General features: G+C 37.1%; 1 protein-coding gene across 6 annotated transcripts in view; it reads right to left on the bottom strand.

Moving 5' to 3' along the window:
- PTPN4 (protein tyrosine phosphatase non-receptor type 4) overlaps positions 1-13,813 on the bottom strand; it is a 197,265-nt gene that overhangs the window by 27,573 nt on the left and 155,879 nt on the right. For all 6 annotated transcript variants that reach the window (XM_044936424.1, XM_045164288.1, XM_045164290.1 and 3 more), the window contains exons 17-20: positions 11,012-11,095; positions 10,864-10,920; positions 4,505-4,661; positions 532-698 (exon numbers count right to left, since the gene is read on the bottom strand). In XM_044936424.1, coding sequence (XP_044792359.1) covers positions 532-698; positions 4,505-4,661; positions 10,864-10,920; positions 11,012-11,095 — 465 coding nt within the window. The remainder of the gene's footprint in view (positions 1-531; positions 699-4,504; positions 4,662-10,863; positions 10,921-11,011; positions 11,096-13,813) is intronic.

Genomic DNA, 13,813 nt, shown 5'->3' with positions numbered 1-13,813 from the left:
ATATACCCACTCTTTGTTAGATTTTTCTTCCCATTTAGGTAGCATTCATTTAGAGGTGTTTAAAAGGAAAACTGATATGCCCTAAATATTTTATCATCATTTATCTATGACATATACTCCAGAGCAACAGATATTAATGATGGCTAACTATATTGAAAAAAATTAGAGAAGGATTAAATATGACAAGGCACAAAAACTATTCTTTAATTCAGGATTTTTAAGTCTATAATAGTCTATCTTCATCTGCAGCCTTTCATAAACACAGCTATTTAATTATAGAAAAAAATGTTGTTTGATGACATAGACCTATATAATCTTATCTCCCTCTTTTAAACTGATACCTATTAGTGAAACCACAGCTAGAACTTGGGGAGTAATTTTTAAAACTTTACACTTTACAGCTCTTTTTGCCAATATTTCTCAATAATATTTTATTAATACATTATAACTGATACTAGATTAGGCAGTTAAGAAGTCATGAAATTAATAACAAAATATGGGCAAACACCTTTTCTATATCATGTTACTTACATCAAACTGTGTCAGTACTGTTCCTGTGATAAGGCCCTCAGCCAGCTGGATCATCGACTCTCGCAGGGAGTGGTCATCCTGATGGATGCTGTCGAGAGGGGCTTTCTCAGGAATGTACTGGAAGTCTGGCTCATTTTCTAGCTTTTCTTCCACTACATCATACACAGCTACAAACACAAAACCAATATGGAAACCTTAATGAATTGGCAAAAGGAATTTATCAGATATTATTTAATTTAAAGTGAAAAAAATATTCACTTATTTGTCACTCATCAGATCTGAGTCTGGGGTCACTGTATATGGGCCAAGAGTGTTGTAGAGTTGAAAAAGTACCTCTGGGGAAATGAAGGGTTCTTGGCCATTATTGCTGAAAATGTCTGCAACTTGCAGAGACAGTAAGAAAAAGAGGAATGTCAAGAAGATCTGCTCTGAACATATCTGTCCTTAATCTGTAGAATCTTGGGCAACAGCACCAATAGAGACCTATCCATCACACATGTAGACAGGAAGAGTTACACATGAACTGAACAGAATGCTACACTAAATATGTTCTATTGTTGTTTCTTGACATATTTATTAAACAACTTACAGGACTAGTTTTTTTTTTTTTTTTTTTAATATATTTCTTTATTTGGCTGCACAAGTAAGGCACTTGGGATCTAGTTCCCTGACCAGGGATGGAAATCAAGCCCTCTTCTGCCTTGGGAGTGTGGCGTTCTAACCACTCGACCACTGGGAAGTCCCAGGAAACCAAATGTCCAAGGAGAATTCTAGGCCAGAATTCATAGTCATGGGAATGAGGGGAGCCAAACTCTAGGCTGTAATCCTTAGCCCAGTCTCAGCCTGCCCTCCTCTTCTTTCCACCCTCAGCTTCACTCTGTAATGCAGGGGCCTATAAACATACCATGAACAACATCTCAGTCCACACAGAAGCTCAGTCTACACTCCTGTGGAAACTGCTTCTTATGATACCTTATTGGCCTATATCCTGTCACCAACCCTTGGGAGAACAGACCTGAGAAAACTGGCCACAAAAACCCAGGAAGCAGGCTCAGAGCTATTTGGTCAGAGAACTGAGAGTTGAAAAAAGTGGTCTAGAAAGGAAGGAGAGGCCATAGGTGCTGGCTTGCATGCACCCTTGGTCCTGCAGAATCCTGACCCCCATGGGGGCAGCAGAGCTGAAGAAGGGCAGAACCTTCTAAAGGACGGAGTCAAGCTCCTGCCTTTAAGAGGCTTTGTTCCTGCTCAGATATAAATGCATTTTTGAGAAGAACAGATTTCTGAAATGAAGAATGCAAAGACAAAAAGATATAAATGCATTTTGTCTAAGAAGAAATAAGATTTAAAGGGCAAAAGACCAGGAAAAACAAGCTCTTATATTCTGATATTTTTAACTAATTAATTGATTACGGCTGTGCTGGGTCTTCATTGATGCCTGTGGGCTCTCTCTGGTTGTGGTGCATAGGGTTCTCACTGCAGTGGCTTCTCCTGTTGCAGAGCATGAGTTCTAAGCTCTCAGGCTCTAGAGTGCAGGCTCAGTGGCTGTGGCACATGGGCTTAGTTGCTCTGCAGCATGTGGAATCTTTCGGACCAGGGATTCAACCCATGGCCCCTGCACTGGCAGGCAGACTCTTAACCAGTAGACCACCAGGGAAGTCCTTTTCTGATACTTTTGACAAACGTAATTTAAAATTTTGATTATACATTATTATTTTTTTTAATGGACATGACACCTGCACTGAAAGTGAATCCTGGTCCAGATTTTAATGATAAAACAGTATTAGAAAGATATTTGCCAAAAGAAGTAGGTACCAGGTGAGTTCCTCTCCTAAAGTATAAATGGGGTAACTTGGAATTGCAAAATGACCATGCCTTTTCCATTATGTAGACTTTTGTTCATATTCTCTCTCTTTACTAGTCATGAATTTGCAAGCAGGTAATGAATGTCTTGGTGAATAAATGTTTTCAACTATAATATGATGCTAATTCACTTATCTCACTGGATGGCTGTAAACATTAAATGAGAAGGTACGAAAGAGCCAGGTCTATGGAAAGCATTTTAAAATTATTAGCTAATATGATTATTAAGTTCTCCAGGATCTGTTATCAAGAAAAAATTGAAAAAAAAAAAAAAATCAAATTCAGAGACAACTCTTAGTATGAAAATTAAGTTGCTTTATGTGACAGAAAATGCCTAAAAATATCCAATCTAAATAAATGAGTTCCTTTAAAAGTAAAAAATGTAACGTTCTGTTGAAGTCTTCTAAATTTTCCTAGAAAGCTAATTTTTTTTTTTTTTTTTTTAACAAATTGAAGGTGTATGGCAATTCTGTGTTGAGCAAGCCTATTGGTATCACTTTTCAAGCAGCATTTGTTACTTTGTGTCTCTCATATTTTTGTAATTCTCCCAATAAATTTCAAACTTCTTGTTTTTATTATATTTGTTATAGTGCTCTATGATCAATGATCTTTGATTTAGTATTTCAAAAAAGATTATGACTCCCTGAAGGTTCAGATGATGATAGCAATTTTTAGCAATAAAGTATTTTTAAATTATGGTATGTACATTACATACTTAACAGACTACAGCATAGTATAAACAAAACTTTTATATGTACTGAGAAATAAAAAAAATATGTGACTTGCTTTACTGTAGTATTTTATTTATTTACTGTGATATTTATTGTGATGGTCTGGAACTGAAACTGCAATATCTCCAAGGTCTGCCTGTAGAGAAGATAAAACGAAAATGTCCGTACCCAAGAGGCAAAATGGGTGTACAGGGGAGTAGATATTTCTAATTACATTTTGCTCCTTATGGTATGTAGTCAGCAACTAACAATGTGACATTAACCAATAATTACTCTTCTGACTAAAACTATGATTAACAATAAACTGTTCAGAACAAAACTAGAAGAAAATGTCTAACGCTAGATAGTACAGGCACTTAAGAATTTTTTCTCAGAGGAGAATGATTAATGTTGAGGAAACTTGAAACTATGCCATTATGAACACAGGTTGAAGGACCTGGGATTGTATAACTGGGGAAAAAAAAAAAAAAAAAAGGACAGCTTCTAGTAAAACTCACTGCAAAACACTGATGAGGGATTGAACTTATTCTGTATTACGTTTAGTCTGCATATTGCATAGCACAAAGAGACAGCACTAGAAACGCTGGGATTGAAGGAAGATGGACTTTAAGGTCAATTAATAATTTCACACTGGACTTTAAGGTCAATTAATAATTTCACACTGTCCACAGGGGGAATGAACTGCTTCAGGTGCCACTGAGCACTCCACATGGCAGGATATTCTTGAGGTTGTCACGGAAACTAAACTCTAGCTTGTTGGTTTTCTACAGGTGGAACAGCAAGTATATCTGAGTACCTAGGACTCCTTGAGCACCTTGGGGGTGAGAGAGGCAATTTCAGTCATGGTGGTCTGGAGAGAACTTCCTGAGGCTGACATCTCAGCAGAGACCTTAACGATGTGAAGGTATACACTGTACAAACGTCAAGAGGAGTGCTTTAAGCAGAAGGACCATCAAGAAGGCCATCACAGACAACAAGAGAGTGAGGAAGGCAGAGGGGCAGGCAAGGTGGCTGAGAATTTGCATTTGACTCTACATGTGAACACTTCTCTGGTGGCTCAGTGGTAAAAAAAAATCCACCTACCAATTCAGGAAACGTGGGTTTGATCCCTGGGCTGGGAAGATCCCCTGGAAAAGGAAATGGCAAACCACTCCAATATTCTTGCCTAGAAAATCCCATGAACAAAGGAGCCTGGTGGGCTACAGTCCATGGGGTCTCAAAAGAATAGGACATGACTTAGCGACTAAACAACAACCACTCTGAATGGAAGCCACAGGTCAGTCTGATGTGACCAAGTTCTAAGAAGTCCACTCTAGCTGTTGTGTCTAGTAATAAACATGAGGGAATTATTAAAAACATGCAGTAAATCATAGAGTACCCACCGTTAGGTCGAACTAGAAGGACTAACTCCCCAGAATGTCTCTCACAGCTCGCTTTGATCAGCAGGACCACCTGGTCGTGGGTGTGCTCTGCAATGTCCCGACCGTTGATCAGTACCACTTGGTCCCCTTCATTCAATCGAGGGACACACAGGTCAGCCTGTCAAGGGATGCAAAGAAGGTTTCAAATTCACATGTAGCTTTCTGGAAGTAAGGAACAGCAATTTACGTTTATAGACTCCAGAAGAGAAATAAAATTACATACTGAAATCATCTATCCATTCACTCATCTATTAAAAAAACAGAAATAGAAAACTCACTTTCAGACCTCCCTGGTGGTCCAGTGGTGAACAATTCATCTGCCAATGCAGGGGACACAGGTTCAATCCCTGGTCCAGGAAGATGGGGCAGCTAAGCCTGGACACCACAACTAATGAGTCTGTGCTCCAGAGCCTGTGCTCCGCAACCAGAGAAGCCACCACCACCAAAATGAGAAGGCCATGTACAACTAGAGTAGCCCCTGCTTGCAGCAACTAGAGAAAGCCTGCATGCAGCAATGAAAACTCAGTGCAAACAATAAGAAATTAAAAACAAAACTCACTTTCCTATAAAGACATTCTTTTTTTCCTTCTTTATTAATAATTTTTCCCCTGATGCCCTAGTACAATTCCAGACATACAAGACTAATGCTCTCAAGTGCATAGATCAAGGTAGCTCTCACTTTGCACTGTCCAGATACATACAAATTTCAGTTGCACAGTTGAGTTAAATAACACCAAACTCCTAACATCATGCGAATTTCAGTTTCGCATAAATTACAAGTAACTGCATAAAATTCAAAACTCGCTGTTAGCCCGACAGTCCAAAAATCACTATATAAATCATAAATATGCAGCATGATCAATGACCAATCACATCCCTTCTTTCCAAATGTACTGATGGCTTGTTGTTATGCATCAGTTACTCAGTTTATATGGAGATAGCAAAGCAGGTACTTGTGTGGTCTCCTTATCTCCCAAAGATAAACCCACTTTGATTAAGGAGTAACTGGCCAAAAAGTTACAAGAGCAGCAAAGAAACAAAAAGGGACAGTGCTGAAGGTGAAATTCAAAGTGAACATAAATGGAGTTATAGAAGTAATTGACTATGTAAATATCAACATTTCTATTGTTTGAGAGACCCTAGATATGCAGGGAAAGGAATTTAGAGAAGATGAACTTATTAGAGAGAAGAACTTTATTTAGAGAAGATGAACTTTCACAAATGATTAAAGTGGCTGTGACAAGAAGGATGAAGATGTCCAAGGAAGTGATGCTGGCAAGAAACTTCTTGGGACTTTCCTGGCGGTCCAGTGGTTAAGACTCCACACATCCAATGCAGGGGGTGTAAGTTCTATCCCTGGTCAGGAAAATACCATCCCACATGCCACATGTGGCAAAAAATAAAAAATAAAAAATTGAGAGGAAATAAAAATGGACAGATCTTTAAAAAACAAAAACTCAATCCAGGAAGTCCTGGAAGATATTTCATATCACTGAAAGTGCAAAGGGCAAGTGGAAGTGGGATCCAAACTTAGATAGAATTATCACTATTTGTTGAGATAAATAAGGAAAAATGCTCACCCTGTAATTTAAGTTATATGACAAGAAAAAGAAAAGCACTGTTCACAAATTACCTTTGGTAAGTTTTCACAAAGAAATAAAATACTTTGATTCTCAATGTTTCTAATGTTCTGAATTACAGGATAATAAATCAGTATTAGTTTATTATTTCTTCATTTCCCAATACATTTAAAAAAGAAAGCATCAGAAATTTTAATGTTTTGATAAAAAATTTAAAGGTCATGGAAAAAAACACTATTTTCCCCATTGACTCGGTATGGGTTCAGGCCACATGGTTATATTTACAGCCCTGCACCACTGTGCGAAAACAAACAAGTAAATAAGGTAAAAGAAACCAACAGAAATATGGACAGCCTGTTCCAGGAATACAGTAATGAGAACACAACAGAATTAAGTTTGCAGGATGATGGGGCTGGGCCTAACAGAAAGGGCTGTGGCAAAGGCTTGAAAGATGGAAGCAGGACTAAACTCATTATACAACACAAAGTCAACAAAATCCAACAAGGTACTGTCATTAGTAGAAAGAGCACTGATCCAGAAGTCAGGTTCTTCCACTGCTGCTTATGAAATGTGTGATTTTAGACACCTGAAATTCTGAAAATGGAACAGGTATCTATTTTAATTATGCTAGTTGTAAAATTTTAAAAATGAGATATTTCAATGTAAAGAATTAAAACCTGGGAAAATTCAAAATTAAGGTTCAGACCATTCCCTTGAGGTGCTCTTTCTCTATTTCTCGGCATGTTATAGCACACTACTAGTTACCTGTTATAACTGAAGGGAACCCTCTTACACTTAATCATCTTCTGCTCTTTGTCAGGTATAATTTCTTACTTGCATTTCATTCTGATTTGGAGTCTACATCAGATGAATTTTGCTGGGACAACAGCTATTGGCTTGAATATGATCAGACAGGAAGAAATATATGACTTTGGAAATTGCTGTTGTTCAGTCACGAAGTCATGTTTGACTCTTTGCAAACCCATGGACTGCAGCACGCCAGGCTTGGAAATAACTTGAAAATTACTCTGTCTGTTTCAAAAGGTGTCCAATAGAGAAAATGACATTAAAATATTTTAAACACTGCCCTTTTCTACCAATCACCTAAAATGAGGTTTCTAAACACTGTAATGGTCTGTAAGTTAATAATATTTATTTATTTAATTGATTCTAAAGTCAGCCACTATTTACAGAACATCATTCTGGCAGAAAGGAAAAATTACCAATATAGTAATCTGTACAGCCTAAAAAAAATTTAGAATCATACAGTTCTGTTTGGAAATTAACCTGTCTATAGAGTGCTCCCTGAACATCCGTGACTGAATTGCAAACTATCCACGTTCACTGCTCAGAAAAAATCAATATGTGTTTTATGACTTTACCTGGCATACAAATAAAAAAAGATTTCTTTCCTAATTGTAAGGGCAATACATGCTCACCATCATGATTCAGACAATTAAAAAAAGGAAGCAAGAGATAAATATCAGTAATTCCACCATCACGGTGAAATACTGTTAACGATTTCAGCATGTTTCCATATTTTTAAAACTAACTCAATTTAAAAAACTGGATAAAACACATATGAAATTATAATACGTATTTTCATTTAGTTGATTTACAATATTGTGTTAGTCTCAGATGTACAGGTAAGTGATTCAGTTATACATAGTAATACAGGTATGTCTTTCAGTTCTTTTCCATTACAGGTTATTACAAGACATTGAATATAGTTCCCTGTGCAATAAAAGTAAATCCTTGCTACTTATCTATTTTATATACGTGGTGTGTATCTGTTAATCCTGTACTCCTAACTCACCCCTCCTAGCCTCTTCCCTCTTTGGTAACCATAAGTTTCCTTTTTATGTCTCTGAGTCTGTCTTTGTTTTATAAATAAATTTATTTGTATTATCTTTAGATTCTACATATAAATAATACCATATAATATTTGTCTTTTTCTGTCTGACTGACTTCACTCAGTTTGATAATCTCTAGGTCCATTCACATTGCTGCAAATAGCATTATTTCATTCTTTTTATAGCTGAATAGTATTCCATTGTAAAATATTTTTCAAAATACTATCTTACGAAAACCTTTCCATACTTACATAATACTACATCATCTATTATTTCAATAGCTGCAAACCAAAGCATAATTTATTTAGTCAGCTCTAATGATATACATTTTGATTTTCCCTCCAATTTTAATTTTCACATACAATACTACAATGAACATTGTTGTGTATCCTATACTGTTTCATAAGAGGTAATTCCTAAAAGTAGAATTATCAGGTCAAAAGACATATATTTGACTTTTAGTTAAAACTTTTGTACTGGGAAAAGCTATACATTGCACAGTTTAAAAAGCTGACTTGGTCTGTAAGATTATTATGACAAGAAACCATTTCCTGCATTCTTCCCTATGCTCCCCTCACCGCTCCCCACTCCACCATCTCATTTGAGGCAATTAGTTTCAACATTTTAGCTACAGCTTTTGTATTTACCTTAGTATCACTATGTAACTTTGCGATTTCATTTTTTAGTTTTTATTTTAGACATTATCTTTCTACTTGATAAATGAGAATATAGCCACCTCTCACCTCCTCATCTTGCAGTAGTAGCCCTGTCCCCTAACACATATTTTCCAATACATACTGAACAAATAATTTTAGACTACTTCCCTTATCTTTCACATGTGTAGTAAGTTTATTTTATACATCACATCCCTGTCTTGTCACTTCTGATCACAAGGGATTTGTCTAAAGGAGGACCTTTGATCCAAGCTGAATCTATGAGGTTTTGCTTCCTCTGAGTCTATAATTTAGAGTGAGGAGTCGATTGACTCTGGGGTGCTGAGCTGGTTACATAAAATACAAACCCAGAAGTTGCTGGTAGGCACATCCCTTCAAAAGAACTGAGGGACATAATTGTGGCAGCTACACAATTTCTATTTAGTTGAAATTTTGGAGTCACCATCATATCTAAACAAAGAGTGTGTCTGTGGTGCTAATGTTACAGGAACTTGGCTTGAAGCTGCTACTAAGTACACTTTTCATTTAGAATGTATTTTATTGTAGCTTGAGAGATTAAGCTGATTCCAGTACAGACCGGTTTACACCGAGAAAGAAAAATTCACAAAAAAAGAAATGAACATGAAAAGTAGTTCTGATGATTTGTAAAATTCTTTCTAGAAGTCTGACTACATTCCTGTCCTGGGGTTTTGTGATACACCTCTACAGCTGTACGAAAAATTTTGTATTTATAATTAAGCCAGGGGTATGCAGTGACAGACTTTATTTTCTTGGGCTCCAAAATTACTGCAGCCATAAAATTAAGACACCTGCTCCTTGGAAGGAAAGCTATGACAAACCCTAGATGGTGTACACCCTAGATGGTGTATTCAAAACCCTAGACATCAATTTGCTGATAAAGGGCTACATAGTCAAAGCTATGGTTTTTTTCAGTAGTCATGTATGGATATGAGAGTTGAATCATAAAGAAGGCTGCTACACAATTTCTACTCAGTAGAGATTTTGGAGTCACCAAAGAATTGATACTTTCAAATTATGGTGCTGGAGATTACTTTTGAGAGTCCCTTGAACTGTAAGGCGATCAAACCAGTCAATCCTAAAGGAAATCAACCCTGAATATTCATTGAAAGGACTGATGCTGAAGCTCCAATACTTTGGGCACCTGATGCAAAGAGCCGACTCACTGGAAAGGACCCTGATGCTGGGAACAATTAAAGAGGAGAAGGGGGTGACAGAGGATGAGATGGTTAGACAGGATCACCGACTCAATGGACATGAATCTGAGCAGACTCTAGGACACAGTGAAGGACAGGGAGTGCTGCAGTCCATAGCTCACAGTGTGCTGTAGGCCACGGGGTCACAAAGACTCAGACACAACTTAACAACAACAAAAATTTCACAAGTACCCTGTTATTTGCAATCAACAAGTTCTTAAAAACCAGAACCAAAACTATATATCATGATATCCTTGATCAATCTTGACTGTGATCTTCAAATCAACTTTGAGGTTGCTGCAAAGCACCAAAATCCCATAACTGGTCTCTTTCTCTCAGGCTGCAGGTTCCTACCTTTCCCAGGACAGAGACAGTTAAATGATAATGGGTACTGACTCAAAGTTTTTTAAGAAAAATGCAGTTAAACAGAATAAACAACAGAAACGGGAATCTGAAAGCAGTATTTACTATATAATGAGCAATAAAAATGATGTACCCACAATTTATTAAGAATTGTCCTTACGATTCACAAGCAGAAAGTTTATGAGTGCTGAAGCTGAAAGAAAGGGCAGGGGGGCAGGGGGATTTTCATCATCATGGGTACATACAGTATTTTCTTTACTTTTGCTTAGCATGTTCACAATAAAGAGTTTCAAATAAATATTTTAAACAGAAAGTAGACAAATATAATGTAAATAAACGATTCTAAATGAAAAAAGAAGTCAACGAAAAAGCAAACAAACTATACCTCTGTCTACATTTTGCTATTTAGAGGGGTTATTTTGATAGAATCTAGAGTCTTTGTAAAAACAAGTATTTGAAAAACTGTTCTAGAAGATAGGGAAGAAATAAAAATTAACTTCTCAGCAATTTAGGAGATTCAGCAAACAACATGTGATACTTGACAGATTAAATGATTCATTTTATTGTTTTATTTATACTAAGAAAATAAGTATGTATTCTTGAAGCTAGGATCACTGAGAAGGCTGTTGAACTCACAGGGGTTCCTGGTGCAACTCGGGACACGATCACAGGCATCTTCTGGTCACATCCTCCCTTTACATTAGAATAAATCAAGCATTAGTCAGCATAACAGATATAGAAACACCTTATTTAAAAGATGAGTGCAATACAAATTCTAAGTTACCTTTACATTGAATCCAAACCTCCCATTTTCATCAGGTTTCATTCTGATTAGAACGAGATTATCATGTGGAATACCACCGTTAGGCTTAAAAAGACAAAAATAGATGACTCATCATTCTCTTCATTCATAGGCTACTTACTTTCAGATATACAGGAAGCATGCTTTGTGTATGTTGATATTATCTAAAGCGTATAAAGAATCATAATTCAAATTTCTCTCTTGCCTTACCACTGTATACTGGACTATAGGCGCCACAGTAACAGGGCCTTTATTAATTACCTAATTAATTAACCACAGTGTCCCTAGAACCTGGCTCAAAGCTTTGCGCAGAGCAAGTATTTGCAAGTTTTACATGAATTCATGATTCCCTCTGCTTTTTAAAAACAGCTTCATTGAGATACAATTTATTACACTTCACCCATTCAGAGAGTATAATTCAATAATTTCTGCTACAGTGACAGAATTGTACCAACACCACTACTATTTAACTTTAGAACCTTTTCCTCATCCCCCAAAGAAACCCTGTGTCCATCATCAGTCACTCCCCCTCTGCTTGCCCCCATCCCCCAAGTCTTATTCAACCCCTCATCTATTTTCTCTCCCTCTATATATACATACTTGACTATTCTGAACGTTTCATGTATGTAGAATTACACAATATATGGTCATTTGTAGCAGGCTTCTTTCACTAAATGTTTTATGCCTACTCTTTAAGGTAAGTATCTGGCTAATTCTTTCTTATCCTTCAAGACACAGGTCTGAGATGATCATTTCTGGGAAATCTTCCCTTAAATCCACAGCTGAATTAGTTGTATTTATATACTTGTGAATTCCCTAAAGTCACTTCTAATTACAGAACTCATCCTCCTCAATGCACCAGTAGCATCTGACACAGGTGATTACTCTCTCCGTGACCTTTTTCTCATCAGCTAGCTGGCTAGTTTTCTTTCCTACCATTTTGTCTGCATCTTTTCAGTTTCCTTTGCTTTCCATCTCCCTCATGTTTATAGCTTGGAGGACTAAAATTTCCGAATCTCTTATTAAGGTAATCTGCACACTCTATACTTCCTGTCTCATGGTTTTAAATATTCTGTCTACATGCCATCAACTCTCAACATTATAACTTCAGCTTCAATCCCTCCCTTCAACTCCAGAATCATGTCTCTAGATGGATTCCTAGTAGACATATCATTGTGCCCCTATCGAGCTCCCGATACTCCTCCCCACACCTGTTCTACCTGGAACCTTTCACGTCCCAGCAAATGGCAACTTCATCCTCCTAGTTGTTTAGGTCCCAAATCTTCCTATTATGCTTGATTCTCTCTCCCTGGTACGCTACAACCAGTCCATCAGCAGACTGTGTCAGCTCTACTCTAAAACTCCACCCAGAATACAGCCATGTTGGTCCAATCACCACTGCTTCATGGGATGACACCTAATGGCCAGTTTCTCTACTGCTACCCTGCTTTTGCTTTTTCTCAGCATAAAAGCCAGAGTGAAACTATTAAAACCTAAGTGACAGCACATTGCTTCTCTCCTCAGTTATGTCCATTTGCTTCTAATTTCACTTAGAGACTGGACAAAACCTTTACAAGACCGGGCATTTAGGATCTGGCCCTTTCCTGTTCCTTCTAGTTTGCTCATTCTGCTCTGGCCACACTGACCCCCTTGGTGTCCTCTGACAGTATCAGTCACACCCTGTCTTTGCACTGTTGTCCTCTGGGCTTACCTGCTCTCCTGTCAAGTATCCATGTAGTTTATCACCAAACTCATCCCTGGCTCACACTACGTAAAACTAATACTCCACTCTGGAAATTTCCTAGCCCTTTTCTGCCTTGTCTCTGTAGCATTTATCTAATAGGCTATATATTTATTTACTTTGTTTACAGCTCGTCTCATCCTTATCCTTAGAATATAAGTTCCTTGCAGGCAGAGTTTTTTAAATTTTATTCTACTATATTCCCAGAGCCCATAACAGTGCATGGCACAGAGCAGGTATTCAATAAGTAATTTTTGCTTGAGTGGAAAAACAAACTAGACTGTAGATTATTTATCAGCAGGGACAATGTCTGATTTATCTTTATATGCCCACTACCTACCTTAGTAGATAAAGAAAGACCTAAGTTAACTATGAACCAATGAATGATACATAGGAATCATCACACAGGTAGCACTAAAGTTGTCATTCATTTTGAATAAGGATTTTGATCTCTATGATGTGTCTGTGGTGGTACAGTAAATGTGGGAGAACTTTAAATGGCTGCCTCTGGCTTTTCACTTTTAGACAGTGCGGGAGGATCATGGGTGAAGAACAAGAGGGTAAGTGAGCAATGGCCAGCAGGCCATTTGGCTTCACCCACACCTGCTGTGGGGCCTCCTCTCCTTGTATCTCATTTTATTCCTTGATATCCCTTTAAGTTTCCTGAAATACACTCATATTTCTGTCTGTCCTATACTTCTTCATAAACACAATGTATCCTTAAAATTTATTAACAACAATCTGACCTTTGATTCATCTACTTGAAAAAGCAATGAAAATTCACAAATCAGGGGATTCTAAAAATTTACCATTTTTGTTTGGTACAAAGTACTAAAATATCTCATGGATATATTTTGAAGAACACAGCAATTATATATTCCAAAGACCTGCATTCAATTTCAAAAGGCTGATTAAAATGATAAAGTTGCTGCACTTAATTATATAATAAAATTAATGATATATAATAGGCTATTAGCATTTGTTCTGGAAATGTGCTTTGCAAGACTGAAACCAACAAATCTGTCAAATATTAACTTCTAGAG

The sequence above is a fragment of the Bubalus bubalis genome, chromosome 2 (genome assembly GCF_019923935.1).
Source record: "Bubalus bubalis isolate 160015118507 breed Murrah chromosome 2, NDDB_SH_1, whole genome shotgun sequence".
Lineage (NCBI taxonomy): Eukaryota > Metazoa > Chordata > Mammalia > Artiodactyla > Bovidae > Bubalus > Bubalus bubalis.
This window is presented reverse-complemented; position numbering and strand designations above follow the sequence as displayed.